At 41.1% G+C, this 14,867-nt stretch overlaps 1 protein-coding gene across 1 annotated transcript; it reads left to right on the top strand.

Moving 5' to 3' along the window:
• Positions 1-2,073: 2,073 nt before the first annotated feature.
• Positions 2,074-13,612, top strand: SELE (selectin E). Its single transcript, XM_041762910.1, has 15 exons — positions 2,074-2,140; positions 3,361-3,513; positions 3,844-3,927; positions 4,493-4,879; positions 5,431-5,538; positions 5,929-6,114; positions 6,907-7,092; positions 7,194-7,382; positions 8,311-8,499; positions 8,617-8,805; positions 9,013-9,189; positions 9,692-9,802; positions 10,530-10,551; positions 10,657-10,729; positions 11,644-13,612. Exons 1-14 carry the CDS (start codon positions 2,122-2,124, stop codon positions 10,703-10,705), a joined length of 2,049 nt encoding a protein of 682 aa, XP_041618844.1. The 5' UTR covers positions 2,074-2,121; the 3' UTR covers positions 10,706-10,729; positions 11,644-13,612.
• The last annotated feature ends 1,255 nt before the right edge of the window (positions 13,613-14,867 follow it).

Genomic DNA, 14,867 nt, shown 5'->3' with positions numbered 1-14,867 from the left:
GGGACATTTTCTTCAGTCAGTTAACCAGTGTCGGCAAACAGTCTGGCTACACTCAGGAAAAGCTCTGTCAATTCACCAGGCTGCCCGCACTTGTTTCTTCCGCTTTGGGAATTCACCGCAGTTGGCTCATTTTGAAGATATTCCCATTAGTTAGTTCTTAGACCCCAAAACAGAAAGAGGAAACTTTAAGATAAGGCGCTGCCAAATAGGAAGCAAGGAAACACATCAAATTTGTAAGTCTCACAATTGTTTAGGAAGTTCATAATGGGAAATTTGTGGAATTACAGAGTGCTTCTGAAGGAAGGGAGGAGAATACCTGAATATCTATATACTTACATCACTTCTTCAAGCAGTTGTTCTCTTTCTTTAGTTAAAATCCACTTACTTTCACATATAAGAACTCAGCATCCACTCATCCCAATTACTTGTTTGGTCCCAGCACTGTTACAAATAGGGCCTCTGGCCATCCAGCAGAGAGGGTGTCAGGATTAGCTACAGTGACATTTTAGTCAAACTTCTGGTACCTATCACTAAGCACCAGCCATAGGGTCTTCTTAATATTCTCTCCTAAATTAGGGTGGCCCTGGGCCGTTACATCTCAAAGTGTGGTGGGGTTTGGGCATCTGTTTCAGAATTATCTGAGATGTTCATTGACAATGAAGATTCCTGGGCCCCACCCAGACCCACTGAGTCAGAGTCTCTGAGCATTGGACCTGAGACACACATTTTAAACAAGCTGCGCAGTGAGCCTTCTTCCTGTGAGAGAAGTGTCTGAACCCCACTGTCCCCTCTGAGCGTGGGAGCTCAGACTGAGGAAGAGCCCGGGGCTCTCACCTGACTCAGGTGTTCTAAGATAGCTACAAATCCCAAATGAGTGAACATGCCTACCTATTTTGATAAATTCAAAAGGAACAAGACCAGCTTTCCATTAAATAGGCTTATGCTTTGATGAAGAAATGACATTTTAAATCATTATATTGGTTTTTTTTTAATCATTGTTGTTCATTTCATTTCACAATCGGGGTGTATGAGAAATATCACATTTTTATTCTGTAAATAGAATTGTGTCCATATTGGGATTTCCTCTCCTTACCTTAAACTCTGCAGAAGTACATTAGGTGTTGGCAGAGTAGAATGTGATGAGGAAGCTATCAAGACTAAAACAAAAAAAGTGCCCAGCAATACTCCTCAGGGGAAAGGGAACCAATCAAGAGCCCTGAGAAGGCTACTGCCCATGCCTTGCAGTTCCCTTCAGCAGTGAGGAACCAAAGCCAAATTCATGCCTTGAAAGTTGGTCTTGCCCCATGTGGTTATGGCTGGTGCTACCATCCATTAAACCCAACAGTCTCCTGTACATACCTTTTATTTGTCCCTAGCTGTTGGAAGTAGATAGGATGGCTTTGGATAAAATTGGAACATTTGTCCTGGCAACCCCCATATCCTTTTCTTGGCTGTCTCTCACTCCCTAAGGGATACCTCTTCACCATAAAGGTGAGAATGAGTCTGGGCAATGAAGGGAAGGTCGGTAAAGTTCTTGATGCCCATTAAAGGCTGGCAAGAAGAGGACAAATGACTTCCAGGAAAAGGGATGAAGAAGCCAGGATGTGTGGCGCCTCACAGATGAAATAGTTTTGGTGCTGGAGCTTGGACTGAGCTCAGGTTTGCATTGTCTTTCCTCTTCCCTTAGTCTCCCCAGTGTGCAGGCTGTAAAGGAATCCATACGAAGCCAGAGTTTAAACTAAGCAGTAGAGGGACTGCAATGTACATCTTCAGAACCTGGGAGATTCGATGGGGCTTTCAGGCACTTCTAGTCAGCCTATTACTCAGGGAACATAGGTTTATTTGGGGAGGGGGAGATTATGCTCAAAATCCCCAGCTATTCAGCTCTTGCTCAATTGTTCAACTCATCCTCCATCTTCAGCAAGTGGGTGCCCTCATCAGATCCTGACAGTTGCTGTCTCTCCCCCTCCTGCCTCTCACTGTGCTGAGGTGTCTCCATGAGAGGGAGGCTAAGTCTGCTCATGGCCTCTGCAGCAACCCTGGAGCCTGAAGAAAGCCTCTAGGTCCCAGTACCCGGGTACCTGATTTGCTGACCCAACCTCAGGGGAATATTTTGGGAGAATGCAGGATAACTTTAAGGGTGAGTGGGTTTGGAATATCATAAGTCTGATAATAAAGAACCTTTCCTCTCAAATTTACTCCACTTCTTATCTCTCTTATATCTCCTTCTGTTATTGGATTATCTCCCCGAAGTTCTCTCAACGTAAATTTAGCCAAAGAGAGAATTTTCCTTTGCAATTAGGATCTTCTAGAAGGTACTTGTAGGGGTCAACAACTTTCCCTATGGAAATTTAAATGATCTGCATTTACTGTGTCTATCATTTAAATTAGACAAGATGCAGAGAAGGGGATATGCTATCACCCCAAAGAAATGTCAATATGAAGAGTAGAATAAGTGATATTATATAGATCCCCTTCACTTGCATTTGGACATAGGATCCTTTAAACTGTGTTATTTTTACTGTAAAAGTAATAGAGAGCCATTGCCAAAATTGGAAAATGCTGAAAATACTCATGAAGAATTTATTCATGAAGAAAGTTACCCCAAGTCTTGCCACCCAAAGTTAGCCACTGTTAACATTTGGGTACAGTTTTGTTATTCTTTACACATACATAATTTAAAACTCTTAAATAAAATTTGAGTCAATTAATTATGAACACATATAGTTTTCATCTTTTTTTTTCACTGAACAAATCATGAATAAATGTTTTCCAGACATGGACAACTAAATCTGTTTCCCATTTTTGTTGTTTTTAAGAAACAAGGAATTATTTCAAATATTTACCTGGGAGATATTATTTCTAGTAATTTAGCTATCATTATGCACAAGATCTGAGGATATACTTTGTGACTCATTCCTATGTGAGACGCTGTACGTTAAAATGGGTTGAATTGGTAGATGAGAGAGAGAGAAAAAAAGATTGGTGGCCCACAGCTGACAGCTACAGGTGAGAAAATTAAGAATGGTAGTCCACAGATAATAAAACTAAGTCTGAGTTTTGCTTCTTATTCTGGTCACCACCACAATTACAGGAGAGATGCTGCTAATAAGCAAAGTTTTTAAACTTTTTAAAGACATCAATTTTATGTTATTAAAATTTAAAACCCAAATGTATGCCATATTGATAGGATTAATGTAAAATAAAAGGGCACGTGAGCAAAGAAGAATTAGCTTGGAGGCTTAGAGTTTCTGACATCACTGTAATTTTTTCGGTTATGGATATTCCCGGGAAACTTTTTGGATGCTGCTGGGGAATTCCTCTTCACTGGGCTTGGACATATCCTCCTATTACTCACAGGAAGCGAGCTTCCCTATAAAGGGGCTCCAACAGGAGCAGTGCTCTGCTGTTCTTGGCTGACTTCACATCAGACCTGTGAACTGGTACGAGACAGAAGCAGCAGTGACACAATCAAGAATCATATCGGCATCAAAACCACCGCTTCACAGAATAGTAAGTGCAAAGAGTCTTTATGGGGGTGGCCATGAAACAAGATTATCCATATGAATAGAGATGCAGAGAGCCTTTTGACAAAAAGACTTGTTCAGGTTCTTGTTGTATTCAGACTCATTAAACTCTGGCTTTTCTCTTTCATCTACATGATGAAAATTTTAATTTTGTATGTGTGCAATCCCGTCAACTTCTTTGAAACAAAGATGATGGCACTGTTATCCTTTACCTAAAATCTTATGATACTGCTAAAAACATCATTGTAGAATGATCTCAGTAACTGCTACCTAAAATGTCTTTCTATAATGAATTTTGTACTCCCTCTCTCCACAGAAAGTCATTTCAAGACTAATTTTTTGATGAAAAGAACTCTAGAAGTCATGATCACTTCACAGCTTTTCCCTGCTCTTACTCTTGGTAAGTCAGTGTCATTTGTTAGACCAGAGTTTCTCATCCTTGACACTACTGGTATTTCAGACAGAATATCTGCTCCTCACAGGGAGCTGGTGCATTGTAGGATGTTTAGCAGCATCTCTGGCCTCTCTACACAATGTGTTCCAGCCTGGGCCAGGGGCAATTGACCTCTTTGTGTCTCAGCTTCCTAATGTATAAAGTGTTGATCATAGATAGCCTATTTCCCAGAGGCATTGTGAGGAGCCAGCATCACAGAAAGGGCATCAGACGGTGCTTAATGGTGTGTATTAAGTGCTCAAAAAGCTTAGTTACTCTGATTCTTATTCTACCGTAGTGGACATACTGATAGATTATGGTGGATGAGCGTAGGGAGGCTCAACCACCAAAGATAGGCGTAGTTTATGGTAGTTTCTCACCTGTACCCCTTCTTACTTTGGAAAAGGTGAAAAAAATTTGAGACATTCCAAAGGCCACTGTATGATGACAATAAGATTGTAAAAAGCCCAGTTAATACAGTCAAACCATAGCAGTGCTAACCTTCCCATGCCTTTCATCCTTTCCCCTTTAGTGCTTCTCCTATTTAAAGAGGGTGGAGCCTGGTCATACAATGCCTCCACAGAAGCCATGACTTTTGACGAGGCTAGTACTTACTGTCAGCAAAGGTACACACATCTTGTCGCGATTCAAAACCAGGAAGAGATTAAATACCTGAACTCCGTGTTCAGCTATACACCAACTTACTACTGGATTGGAATCAGGAAGGTCAACAAGAAGTGGACCTGGATAGGGACCCAGAAGCTACTGACCGAAGAAGCCAAGAACTGGGCTCCTGGTGAACCAAACAATAAGCAAAACAATGAAGACTGTGTGGAGATCTACATCAAGAGGGACAAGGACTCGGGGAAGTGGAATGATGAGAGATGTGACAAAAAGAAGCTTGCCTTATGTTACACAGGTATGGGCTGCTGTGGGAGAGAGGTTCAGGCTGTGGGCATCTTGACAAGTTGCTGACAGCATGAAAACTCTGGTCTCTACTATGGTAATTTTCTGTTCTAAAAAATACAATTTTAAAGCATTCTATTTGGTATATTATATCTTTTTGCTTCTTTGTGTTAATGTAGGCAAGAAAGCATATGTGTACGCATATGCATATATGTATGTCAATACATATATAGTATTATATATATTGTATATGTATGTGTATAGTGTATACACATACAACACACTTTACTCATTTATGTGTAGGAGGAGAACTATCTTTCAAATTCATGATAAAGGGAATTTTCTATTCTTGATGCCAGTGACAGCTATACCCCTGACATCTCTACATTAACATCAAGGTTTAAGATAGCTGAGCCCTGGCGTTATGTGAAGCACTCCAGTTAAAATCTCTGGCAGTCCCTATAATTGGTGACACCTCTGTCACACACTGCTGATCCTAAGTCCAAGGGAAAGCATAACAAGCACAATGATGATCCTCCTCATCATGGATTGTGTTTTCTGCAGCTGCCTGTACCCCTACATCCTGCAGCGGCCATGGTGAGTGTGTGGAGACTGTCAACAACTACACATGCAAGTGCCACCCTGGCTTCAGCGGTCTCAGGTGTGAGCAAGGTAAGTCCTCGTTTCACCCATTCCTTCACTTGAGTTAATAGCACCATCCTGTGTCCTAGATGACTTTGGTATCAGGTGTGCATGTCTTCCCTTCCCTGGGACATGTAGTGTCACGTGGTGCGTAAGAGCCAAGGCCATCATGCCTTGGCTTCAAAACCACTATTACTTACAGCACCTGGACTGGGTAGTTAAACTCCCTGAGTGCCAGCTGTCTCACTGTAAAATGATGGTGGTAATAATAGTATGAACCCCAATAGTTAGGTCTATGTGAATGAATGCATAGTGCCTGGCACATAGGAGGCATTTGATAAATTGTAGTTACAGTATCCAGGACTTTCTTATTTTATGCTGGGTGATAGAGAGCAGATCTGATGTGGTTTCTCCTTTCAGTTGTGACCTGTCAAGCCCAGGAGGCCCCTGAACATGGAAGCCTGGTTTGCACTCACCCTCTGGGGACCTTCAGCTACAATTCTTCCTGCTTTGTCAGCTGTGACAGGGGTTACCTCCCAAGCAGCACGGAAGCCACACAGTGCACTTCCACAGGGGAATGGAGCGCTTCTCCTCCAGCCTGCAATGGTAAACTTCTCTCCAAATGCACACACAACATTCTCTAACTCATCCCTGTTGCCTTGGTTTTTGATCCAACTTACAGCATTTTCAAAACTCCAGGGAAAGTTCTTTTTGTTTTTGTTTTTAATAAGACTTCTTCTCCCAGCCAGCTTGTGTGGCCAATAGGGCACCTGCTTGGGTTGAGAGAGTTTTTATTATTGAGATTGGTGCTTCTGAGGCTCTGGTGGTGTGTAAGGGAGTGCCTATAGCAGTGGCACCACACTTTGAGAAATCTTCATGACTTCTCTCCCCCTGCCCGGCCTCTCTCGATGCAGTACATAAATTGAAGACCATGGTAGTCAAGCAGTCCTGACAGCGTTTTTTTTTTCCCCTCAGGCTTATCTTTCTAAGCTGGAGATGGAAACTTTTTGTGTCCAGGTCCTGCTGGGCTGACATAAATGAATGTGTTGTGTATGTCAGTATTCTTGCTGTCACCATTAGTTATAAATCCTGATCTAGAATCTGTTTATTTTTCTTTGTTTTTGCCTTACTTAAAATAGATCAGAGACATGATGAGGTATGTTAACACAGGCCAGAGACCACTCAGCATAGTCAAAGTATAAATCAATCAGGGAAGATGAAGGTATTAGGAAAAAGCATAAAAGCTTTATTGTGTCTGTGCATGCTTCCAAGAATTAACCTAGGACTTTGGGATCTGCTGTTTGAAGGCTGCTTCCTTGCCCTGTTATAAACTTCAACTCAATAGGAAGTGAACGTATCATTCTTCTGTAAAATTCATGATGCTTTCTCAATCCCCAGTGGTTGAGTGCAGTGCTTTGACAAATCCTGCCAATGGAGTCATGGACTGTCTCCAAAGCTCTGGAAACTTCCCATGGAACACGACATGTACCTTTGAGTGTGAAGAAGGATTTGAACTAATGGGACCCAAGCGCCTCCAGTGTACCTCATCCGGGAACTGGGACAACAGGAAGCCAACATGTAAAGGTAGAATGGCTCCACAGCAAGATTTACTGTAAACATTCTTTTTCTCAACTTGTACTTTAAATGGTCAGACTTGCTAATGTCCATGATTACCTATGTTATAGCTGTGACATGCGGTGCCATCGGCCATCCTCAGAATGGGTCTGTGAGCTGTAGCCATTCCCCTGCTGGTGAGTTCACCGTCAGATCCTCCTGCAATTTCACCTGCAAGGAAGGCTTCCTGATGCAAGGGCCAGCCCAAATTGAATGTACTGCACAAGGACAATGGAGTCAGCAAGTCCCAGTTTGTAAAGGTAAGCCCAAGAGCTCCTCCTTTACACATCCCCTTCCTGAAAGGGCAGCGATCTTCAAACATGGGCTGTTAAAATGAAACTAGATGCCTACTTTGACTAGAGTAATCAGATGTGATGGGCAACATTATCTTCTATTTTGAGTTTCATACAAAAGAACCAAAGCTTACCTGGGGAAAGGATTGTATGTACTGAGAGTGCATGCTTTGCAGGTTTCTTGACCGTGCTGAGCAAATAGAGCTTTGTAGACATTGCTATGGAGTGGGCAGAGAGCTTAATCTAAGGGGAAATCACATGAGAAGATTTAAAGTGGGATTCTGAGAACATGACTTGATTTTAAAACTCTTAATACTTTTCTTCTGAAACTGCTCATGATTAGCAGTGATGAGAATGCACCAAGTGTGGTGTCATACATAAAGACACCCTTAATACATGCCTAAGTGCTAAAACTTAATTCATTTTAAAGCAAGAGCAGTGATGTTGAAAGCAAGCTATCACAAACTGGTATTCTTACAGCCAGATATTGTACACAATCATTTCTAGTGGTAAGAAGCCACAAGACCAAAGCCAAACTGCAAAGCAGACACATTTTATGTGCTGCCTCCTTACCTTCCTTATATTTTGGCATCATCCATTAGCATTCAGGACCCATAAGTTGGTCTCTGACTATGTAAAATCTTTCTCTTGACTGTAACTTCAAGTTCTCAGGATCCACTGGTTCTCTTAAAGGCTGTCCTTTACCGAGGGCCATTATCAATGAAGGGGCTGGCATTCAAAGAAAACAGTCATCTTCCCAGTTGTCCAGGGATTAATGAAGAGCCTTGGTATCTCTGAGCATTGCTTTGTCCAAAATGAATGGATTCATTCATCAAATTCCAAGGACTCGCCAGTTCCACTGCAATCTTTTCTGACCATCATTTTGATGTCTCAGCTTCTCAGTGCAAGGCCTTGTCCAGCCCAGAGAGAGGCTACATGAGCTGTCTTCCTGGTGCTTCTGGGAGTTTCCAAAGTGGGTCCAGCTGTGAGTTCTTCTGTGAGCAGGGATTTGTGTTGAAGGGATCCAAAACACTCCAGTGTGGCCTCACAGGCAAATGGGACAGTGAAGAGCCCACATGTGAAGGTAAAGTTTTTGCTTTAATATTAAGATAAAAACTATTGAAGAGCTCAGGATTTGATTATGTGAGACACCTGTTGCTGCCTGATACAGACTTTTAATGTGCTCACTCATGTCTTCCAGCTGTGAAATGTGATGCTGTCCAGCAGCCCCAGGATGGCTTGGTGAGGTGTGCCCATTCCTCTACTGGAGAGTTCACCTACAAGTCCTCCTGTGCCTTCAGCTGTGAGGAAGGTTTTGAATTACATGGGTCAGCTCAGCTTGAGTGCACATCTCAGGGACGGTGGTCACAGGAGGTCCCCTCTTGCCAAGGTAGGACTGAATTTACACTTTAAGGAGTTAGATCAAATACTTTGTATGTATCTGAAGCAGTATTGCCCCACGGGGCTTGATCCTAATTCCCTACATGCTGAAAACTAAGTGCTTATATGTTATGTTTACTGATGACTTTTCAGTCAGTGTTAGCCATTTTCCCAGGAGATTTTTGTTAACATCTACCTATGTGCTCATCATTTGCAGTGGTGCAATGTTCAAGTCTGGCAGTTTCCGGAAAGATGAACATAAGCTGCAGTGGGGAGCCTGTGTTTGGTGCTGTGTGTGCATTTGCATGTCCTGAAGGATGGACACTCAATGGCTCTGCAGCTCTGATGTGTGACGCCACGGGACACTGGTCTGGGATGCTGCCTACCTGTGAAGGTGAAGCCCTGATTGGCACTGGTTGTCTGGGGGACTGGAAGGAAGAAGGGGAAAGCAATGAACCATTCATTAAACCAGAAAGGTTCCCAAGGTTAATAAGCTGGAGAATATTTAATTTTGTGGTGATAGAGAGGAAACAGAAGAGATGGCAAGTGACAAGGGGTACGGGTAACAGAATGGGTAACATTCTGACAAGTGGAAAAAGGGGAGATACCGGTCAAAGAAGGGAAAAGGAAACCAAGTAAGGGAGAGAGCACACATGCGGTATTGACCGAGGAGCAGTGGGTTCTGGCAGATAAGAGCTCTCATGGCAGTGGCGGGATACCGTCTGGCATGGGTGGTTTGGGCTGACCTCAGAGGCCTTTAGTACCTACCATGCCTCCTCCTTATGTATTGAAGTTGATGGCTAATCAATGTGCAAAGGAAAGGGCAAATGGCTAGAACAGAAAGACTTTAAATTCAGTTCCTTCTCATGACAGTTCTTCCTCCACTGTTTGCCTAGCTCCCACGGAGTCCAGCATTCCCTTGGCAGTTGGACTCACTGCTGGGGGGACCTCCCTCCTGACAGTAGCCTCATTTCTCCTCTGGCTCCTGAAACGCCTGCGGAAGAGAGGTAAGGGAGCTTGTGAGTGTATCCCACCCAAAATATTTTTGAAAAATGTCTTTTCTCCCCTCACTGATGAATCCTGTTTTCTCTTGCACATTTAAACAGTAATTAGACTCGAGTTGCTAGATAAACACTAATAAACTGCCATTAATTGAGCCATGGTCTTAGAGAAAGGGTTTATAGTACAACTCAAAGTGGGAAGAGTTTTAGGAAAAATAAAAGTTAACAGTGGACAACTCTAAGGGATGCTGTTCACCGGAATTCTGTGGTTCCCCTGGGAGCTGTGCAGTCAGACTTATGTAGTTAGTGCTCCCAGGAAATGGCAAAACATTTCCAAAATATTTATTTGGAATACAGGCTTAAATGTGGGGTATCTCCTGGGGACTTATGCAAACATATCTAGCCATTATGATTTGTTTGGTTTACAGAATATTTATTATTTTTCGAGTTAATTTCTGATATTTATAAAATGGGAAATCGCACATAAAATCTAGATTTGGGACTTCTCATGAAAAACTGGCAGATGAACTTGACAAGCTGAGGCTACAGCTATCCGCTGAGCCCTTAAGATGAAAGTGTGCTTTGCATGTCACCAAGATGTGTTTGTGCTCTGATTATTACAGGGTCCCCAAAGGAATGGTGTCCCCTGGTGAATAGAGCCATATTGTTTCTGAATTTGATATGTTTTTAAAAAGTCTTTTAGTCCAAATTAATGGTTTTCTTTTTCTTGCAGCAAAGAAATTTGTTCCTGCCAGGTGAGTTGTATTCTTGTCTGAAGCATGCCATTGACTATTCTGTACATTTTTATCTGTTTGTGTTGGAAAACAGTGTTTGACTTAGTGTTCTCATGTATTCCACAGCAGTTGCCAGAGCCTTCAATCAGACGGATCCTATCACATGCCTTTGTAGTTATTTTAAGTCCAAAGGAATTAGGTAAGACTTGAAATCACATATGATTTTGAGAGAACGTATCTGTTCTTTGTGTCCTGTTGCCCCTTGAATTCTCCAAACCTGCCTATTTTCTGACGCAGAGTATTACCATCTTCACAGTGTTTTAAGGAAAGCTGTTTCGTTTCTTTGTAGAAGGAGGGGAAAGCAGCAAGGATCTGGCCTTTACATAGTGATTTCCCTTGTGAAAGTTAATAAGAATAATGATAGCTAACACTTATGTGATATTTATTATTTTCTACGTACTGCCCTAAGATAGGAATTGTGTGAGATAGGGACTGTTGCTATATTTCTTATCATATAGATGAAGAATATGAGGAACAGACAAGTTACATAACTTGCCTGAAATTTCAAAGCTAGTGAGCCAGAATTCAAACCCAGGTAGTCTAGATCTAGAACTGTGTTTTTGGCCACTCTGCTCAGCTTTGTGAGAGTTTGGAAGAATGAAGTCCTCCCTGAATAGATTTTGTAAACTAATAGACTTTATATTTTTAAGCAGTTTTAGATTTACAGAAAAAGAGAGCAAAAACTAGAATTCCAACATACCCCCTGATGCTCCAATTTCTTCTGTTATTAACAACTCAAGCTAGTGTGGCATTTTGTTACAACTGATGGGCCAATATTGATACATTATTATTAACTAAAGTCCACAGTTTACATTAGAATTCCTTCTTGGTTTTGTATATTCCATGGGTTTTGACAAGTGTATAATGCCATGTATCCACTGTTATGGTATCATACAGAATAGATTAGTTGCCCTAACAGAATAGGAGTTTGCTGTTCAAATTTGGACTCCCCAGTGACAGTGAACACAGTGGTTTGTGCTAGAAGGTGAATTTGGTTGTTGCTATTAATGCAGAATATTAAGTGTCCTGATGGCATGCACCCTTCCTTTGCAGGAACACCGGTACCTCCCGGGAACTAGAGCAATATTCTGATGATGGTAGAGACAGAGAGCACTCCTCTGGTTCCTGGCACTTCTCACCTCCCACAACCTGCCACCTTTACAGCTGAGAGCATGGCCCCCATGAGGACTTCAACGTTCCAAACTCCAGTGGGTGAGGCCAGCCTGCCACCAGCAAGACTCGGCTTTCTCTTTCCTCTTCTCAGCATCTGGAAAATGTTGGCTGATGGAGGGAAAACATGTTCTCTTCCAGGCAAAAGTGAAGAGACTCAGGGTCTGGAATCTCCGAATCCCTGTTCTAACTCTCTTCCCTGCTCACTCTGAGATCTCAGCAGAGAAACAGTATTTTGTGATATTATTTCTTTCTTTTGCTCCTCACTGTGTCTCAACTACTGATTACACGGTTACTGTCACTGGGATGAATAACTGTCAAGGAGTTTAGGGGAAACAACTTGGTCAAAGATATTCTATCACCAACATGCAAAAAAATATTTTAAATGCCCACAGGCGAGTACATGGGGGAAATCCTGCTTAATACTTTGTGCAAGGATTGCTAAGCACAGTCCTAATCCCTTTTACCCCTGTGGGATTCAGTGCATTTTAAAGAGTTCTTAGAGATTTTAAAGTGTTCTTTTATTTGCATTGGCTAAAGTACAATTTTCCCTAATTCTTAATTCAGTGTAAGTGTTTAGAGACTTTAAAATATATGCATGTTAGGGCTATGATAGGGTAAAAGTTACTTATCACGGATCTTTGTTTATGAAGGGACTCTAATGTTATATCTGTAGTAAATTCATTTTTAAAAGGGGCAAATGCTGTCCCCAGTATTACGTGAATCAGTGTAAAGTTGTGAATGTTTTTACTATAGTTGCTTCTTAAAACATGAATAGTGGGGCACCTAGGTGGCTCAGTCAGTTAAGTATCTGACTCTTGACCTCAGCTCAGGTCTTAGTCTCAGGGTCATGAGTTCAAGCTCTTCATTGGGCTCCATGCTGGATGTGGAGCCTACTTTAAAAAAAATAAAAATATGAGTAGTATCAGGAGAGTAGAACCTGCATGGCATATATTTGTACACTGTCAGCTATTTTTTCAGAGGTATGTGGTTTTCCATGGAAAAACTTCCGTGAGGCCATTTATGTATTATGTAAACATAAATGCAAACCAGTTAAGGTACACTTTTATGAATATCTTTGTTGAAAAAAACATATAGAAATATGGATGTGCTTTGCATTCTTACAAAGATGCTTGTCAGGTGCAATGTGTCAACATATAATTCTTGAATATTACATAAAATTTTAAATTCATGGTAGGAACTCACTGTGTAAAAGATTTGCCCAGTGGATTTTTTTAAAAAGTGAAGACTTTTAATATTTATTCCCTAATTGAGTTATTTTGTTTATTAGGATGTTCGTGAAGAAAGGAGAGTCTGTATGAGGGTTTATATTTATGTATAAAGGAGTTTAAAATTCCTAAGGAATCTCCAAGATTCGATTGATCATTGGCAGTGAGAAATTCTTGGCCCGTCCATCACCAGAACTTCTTGCTCCATCTTGCAAATGATGTGAGAATCAAAACTCTCCCTCACTTTCACTAATTTAGCATGTATTGAAAAATAAAAGTTTCAGATTAAGTGCTGGCTGCATGTTGGCAAAGGCAAAGCCAAAAGTAAACAGAGAAGAGGCTAAGGGTCAGAACGTCAGAGATTTTGACAGGGCAAAAGAACTCTGGGAAATAAAGCTACCTATGGAATAGGTACCTATGGAATACCTACTTATCATTTTCTCTGAAATTGCTCAAATATTGTAAATATGAATATTTGTATATACTGCAATGGAAATATTGTCTGGAATGTAAGTGTGGTCTGTGTTTGGGTTTGATAAAGTATTTTAAATTATGATTTTAAAATATTTTATAGCTTTTAAAGTATGTATTTATTTAGGCTTATGCCATACCTATTTTGTATTTGACATGGCAGTACAAAGTTTGATAATAAAAATGTTTGTATTTAGATCTGGGTGTAGGTCCTTTCTTAAAAGTTCTATTTTATTTGGATAAAATTCACGTACCATAAAACTCACCCTTTTAAGTGTACACTCCAGTAGTCTGGGTATATTCTTTTTTTGGGGAGGGGAGGCATATTCTTAAGATGGTGCAACCAACACCACAACAGAGCTTTGGATATAATAAAGGGGATTTTATTTTTCTTCGTACTGTCCCAATGGTGCCAAATCCTTTCTATTAATAACTCTTTTAATAATCCTTAACCAGCTGTATTCCATTTACACTGAGAGCCTCAGAACAGACCCTTACCACCATCCCTGGATTACATGATAAAATCCCCAAAACTCATTTGTCTCCAGGGTCTCAGTTTGCTGTTGGGAGGGACTGTGTGGTTCCAAGTCATTGCCACAGGCCACAAGTCACACAAAATCTAGTCTTGCCTATCTACACTCCTCATTTCACACCATCCCTCTTTAGGCGTTATACTCTATCCACAATGGAGAGCTGTGTCTGCCCACTTGGTGCTTTTGAACACGTTAGCTTCTTTCACCTGGAGTTATCTACCCTCCCCATCTAGGAGATCCCCACTTTTTGCCTGTTTGACTCCTACTCAGGTTTCAGGTTCTCTGCTCAAATGTCCCTTCATGACAATTGACTGCTTAGATTAGGTCATCTCTTTAATGCTCTTACAGCACATAGTTTTCTTTCTTCCTTTAATTCTAATTAACTAATTATTTGTGTAATTGCTTAATGTCTGTCTTTTCTACTAGATTCTAAGTTCCTTAAGGGTAGGAACAAATGACCTTGTTCATTGCTGTGTTTCTGGAATGTAGCATATTCCCAATATGCTGTAGATACTTAACAAATATTTTGTGAATGTACGAATGAATAAGTGGACAAACAAATGCAAATGGGCTCACGATAAGGAGCAGGACCATTTTTCTCAAATGGAATGAATTGTCTCAGAAGGCAAGTTTTAAAATCCAATTATGGAGACAAGATATGTCTTGTCATATCTTGGCAACAGTACAGAACAGAACAGAAAAAAAAGAAGGAATAAAAGAACTAGTTAATGGCCTGGATGTTCAATGAGGTAAGATTGACAAGTGTTCCAGTGAGATACTTGAACACTAGATCTACAAGAATAGGCAGCAGTAATTAAAGAGTGAGATGCTGGAGTATGTGATTTTAGAGCTGATATAGTTTTGGGTGATGTCA

This window comes from Vulpes lagopus, chromosome 1 (genome assembly GCF_018345385.1).
Source record: "Vulpes lagopus strain Blue_001 chromosome 1, ASM1834538v1, whole genome shotgun sequence".
NCBI lineage: Eukaryota > Metazoa > Chordata > Mammalia > Carnivora > Canidae > Vulpes > Vulpes lagopus.
This window is presented reverse-complemented; position numbering and strand designations above follow the sequence as displayed.

What these genes read in the sequence shown, in the direction of transcription:
- SELE (XM_041762910.1), top strand. An exon ending in TTTCCCTGCTCTTACTCTTG is followed by an intron (nt 3,928 to 4,492) that starts GTAAGTCAGTGT and finishes TTTCCCCTTTAG; the next exon opens with TGCTTCTCCTATTTAAAGAG. An exon ending in CAGGAAGCCAACATGTAAAG is followed by an intron (nt 7,093 to 7,193) that starts GTAGAATGGCTC and finishes CCTATGTTATAG; the next exon opens with CTGTGACATGCGGTGCCATC.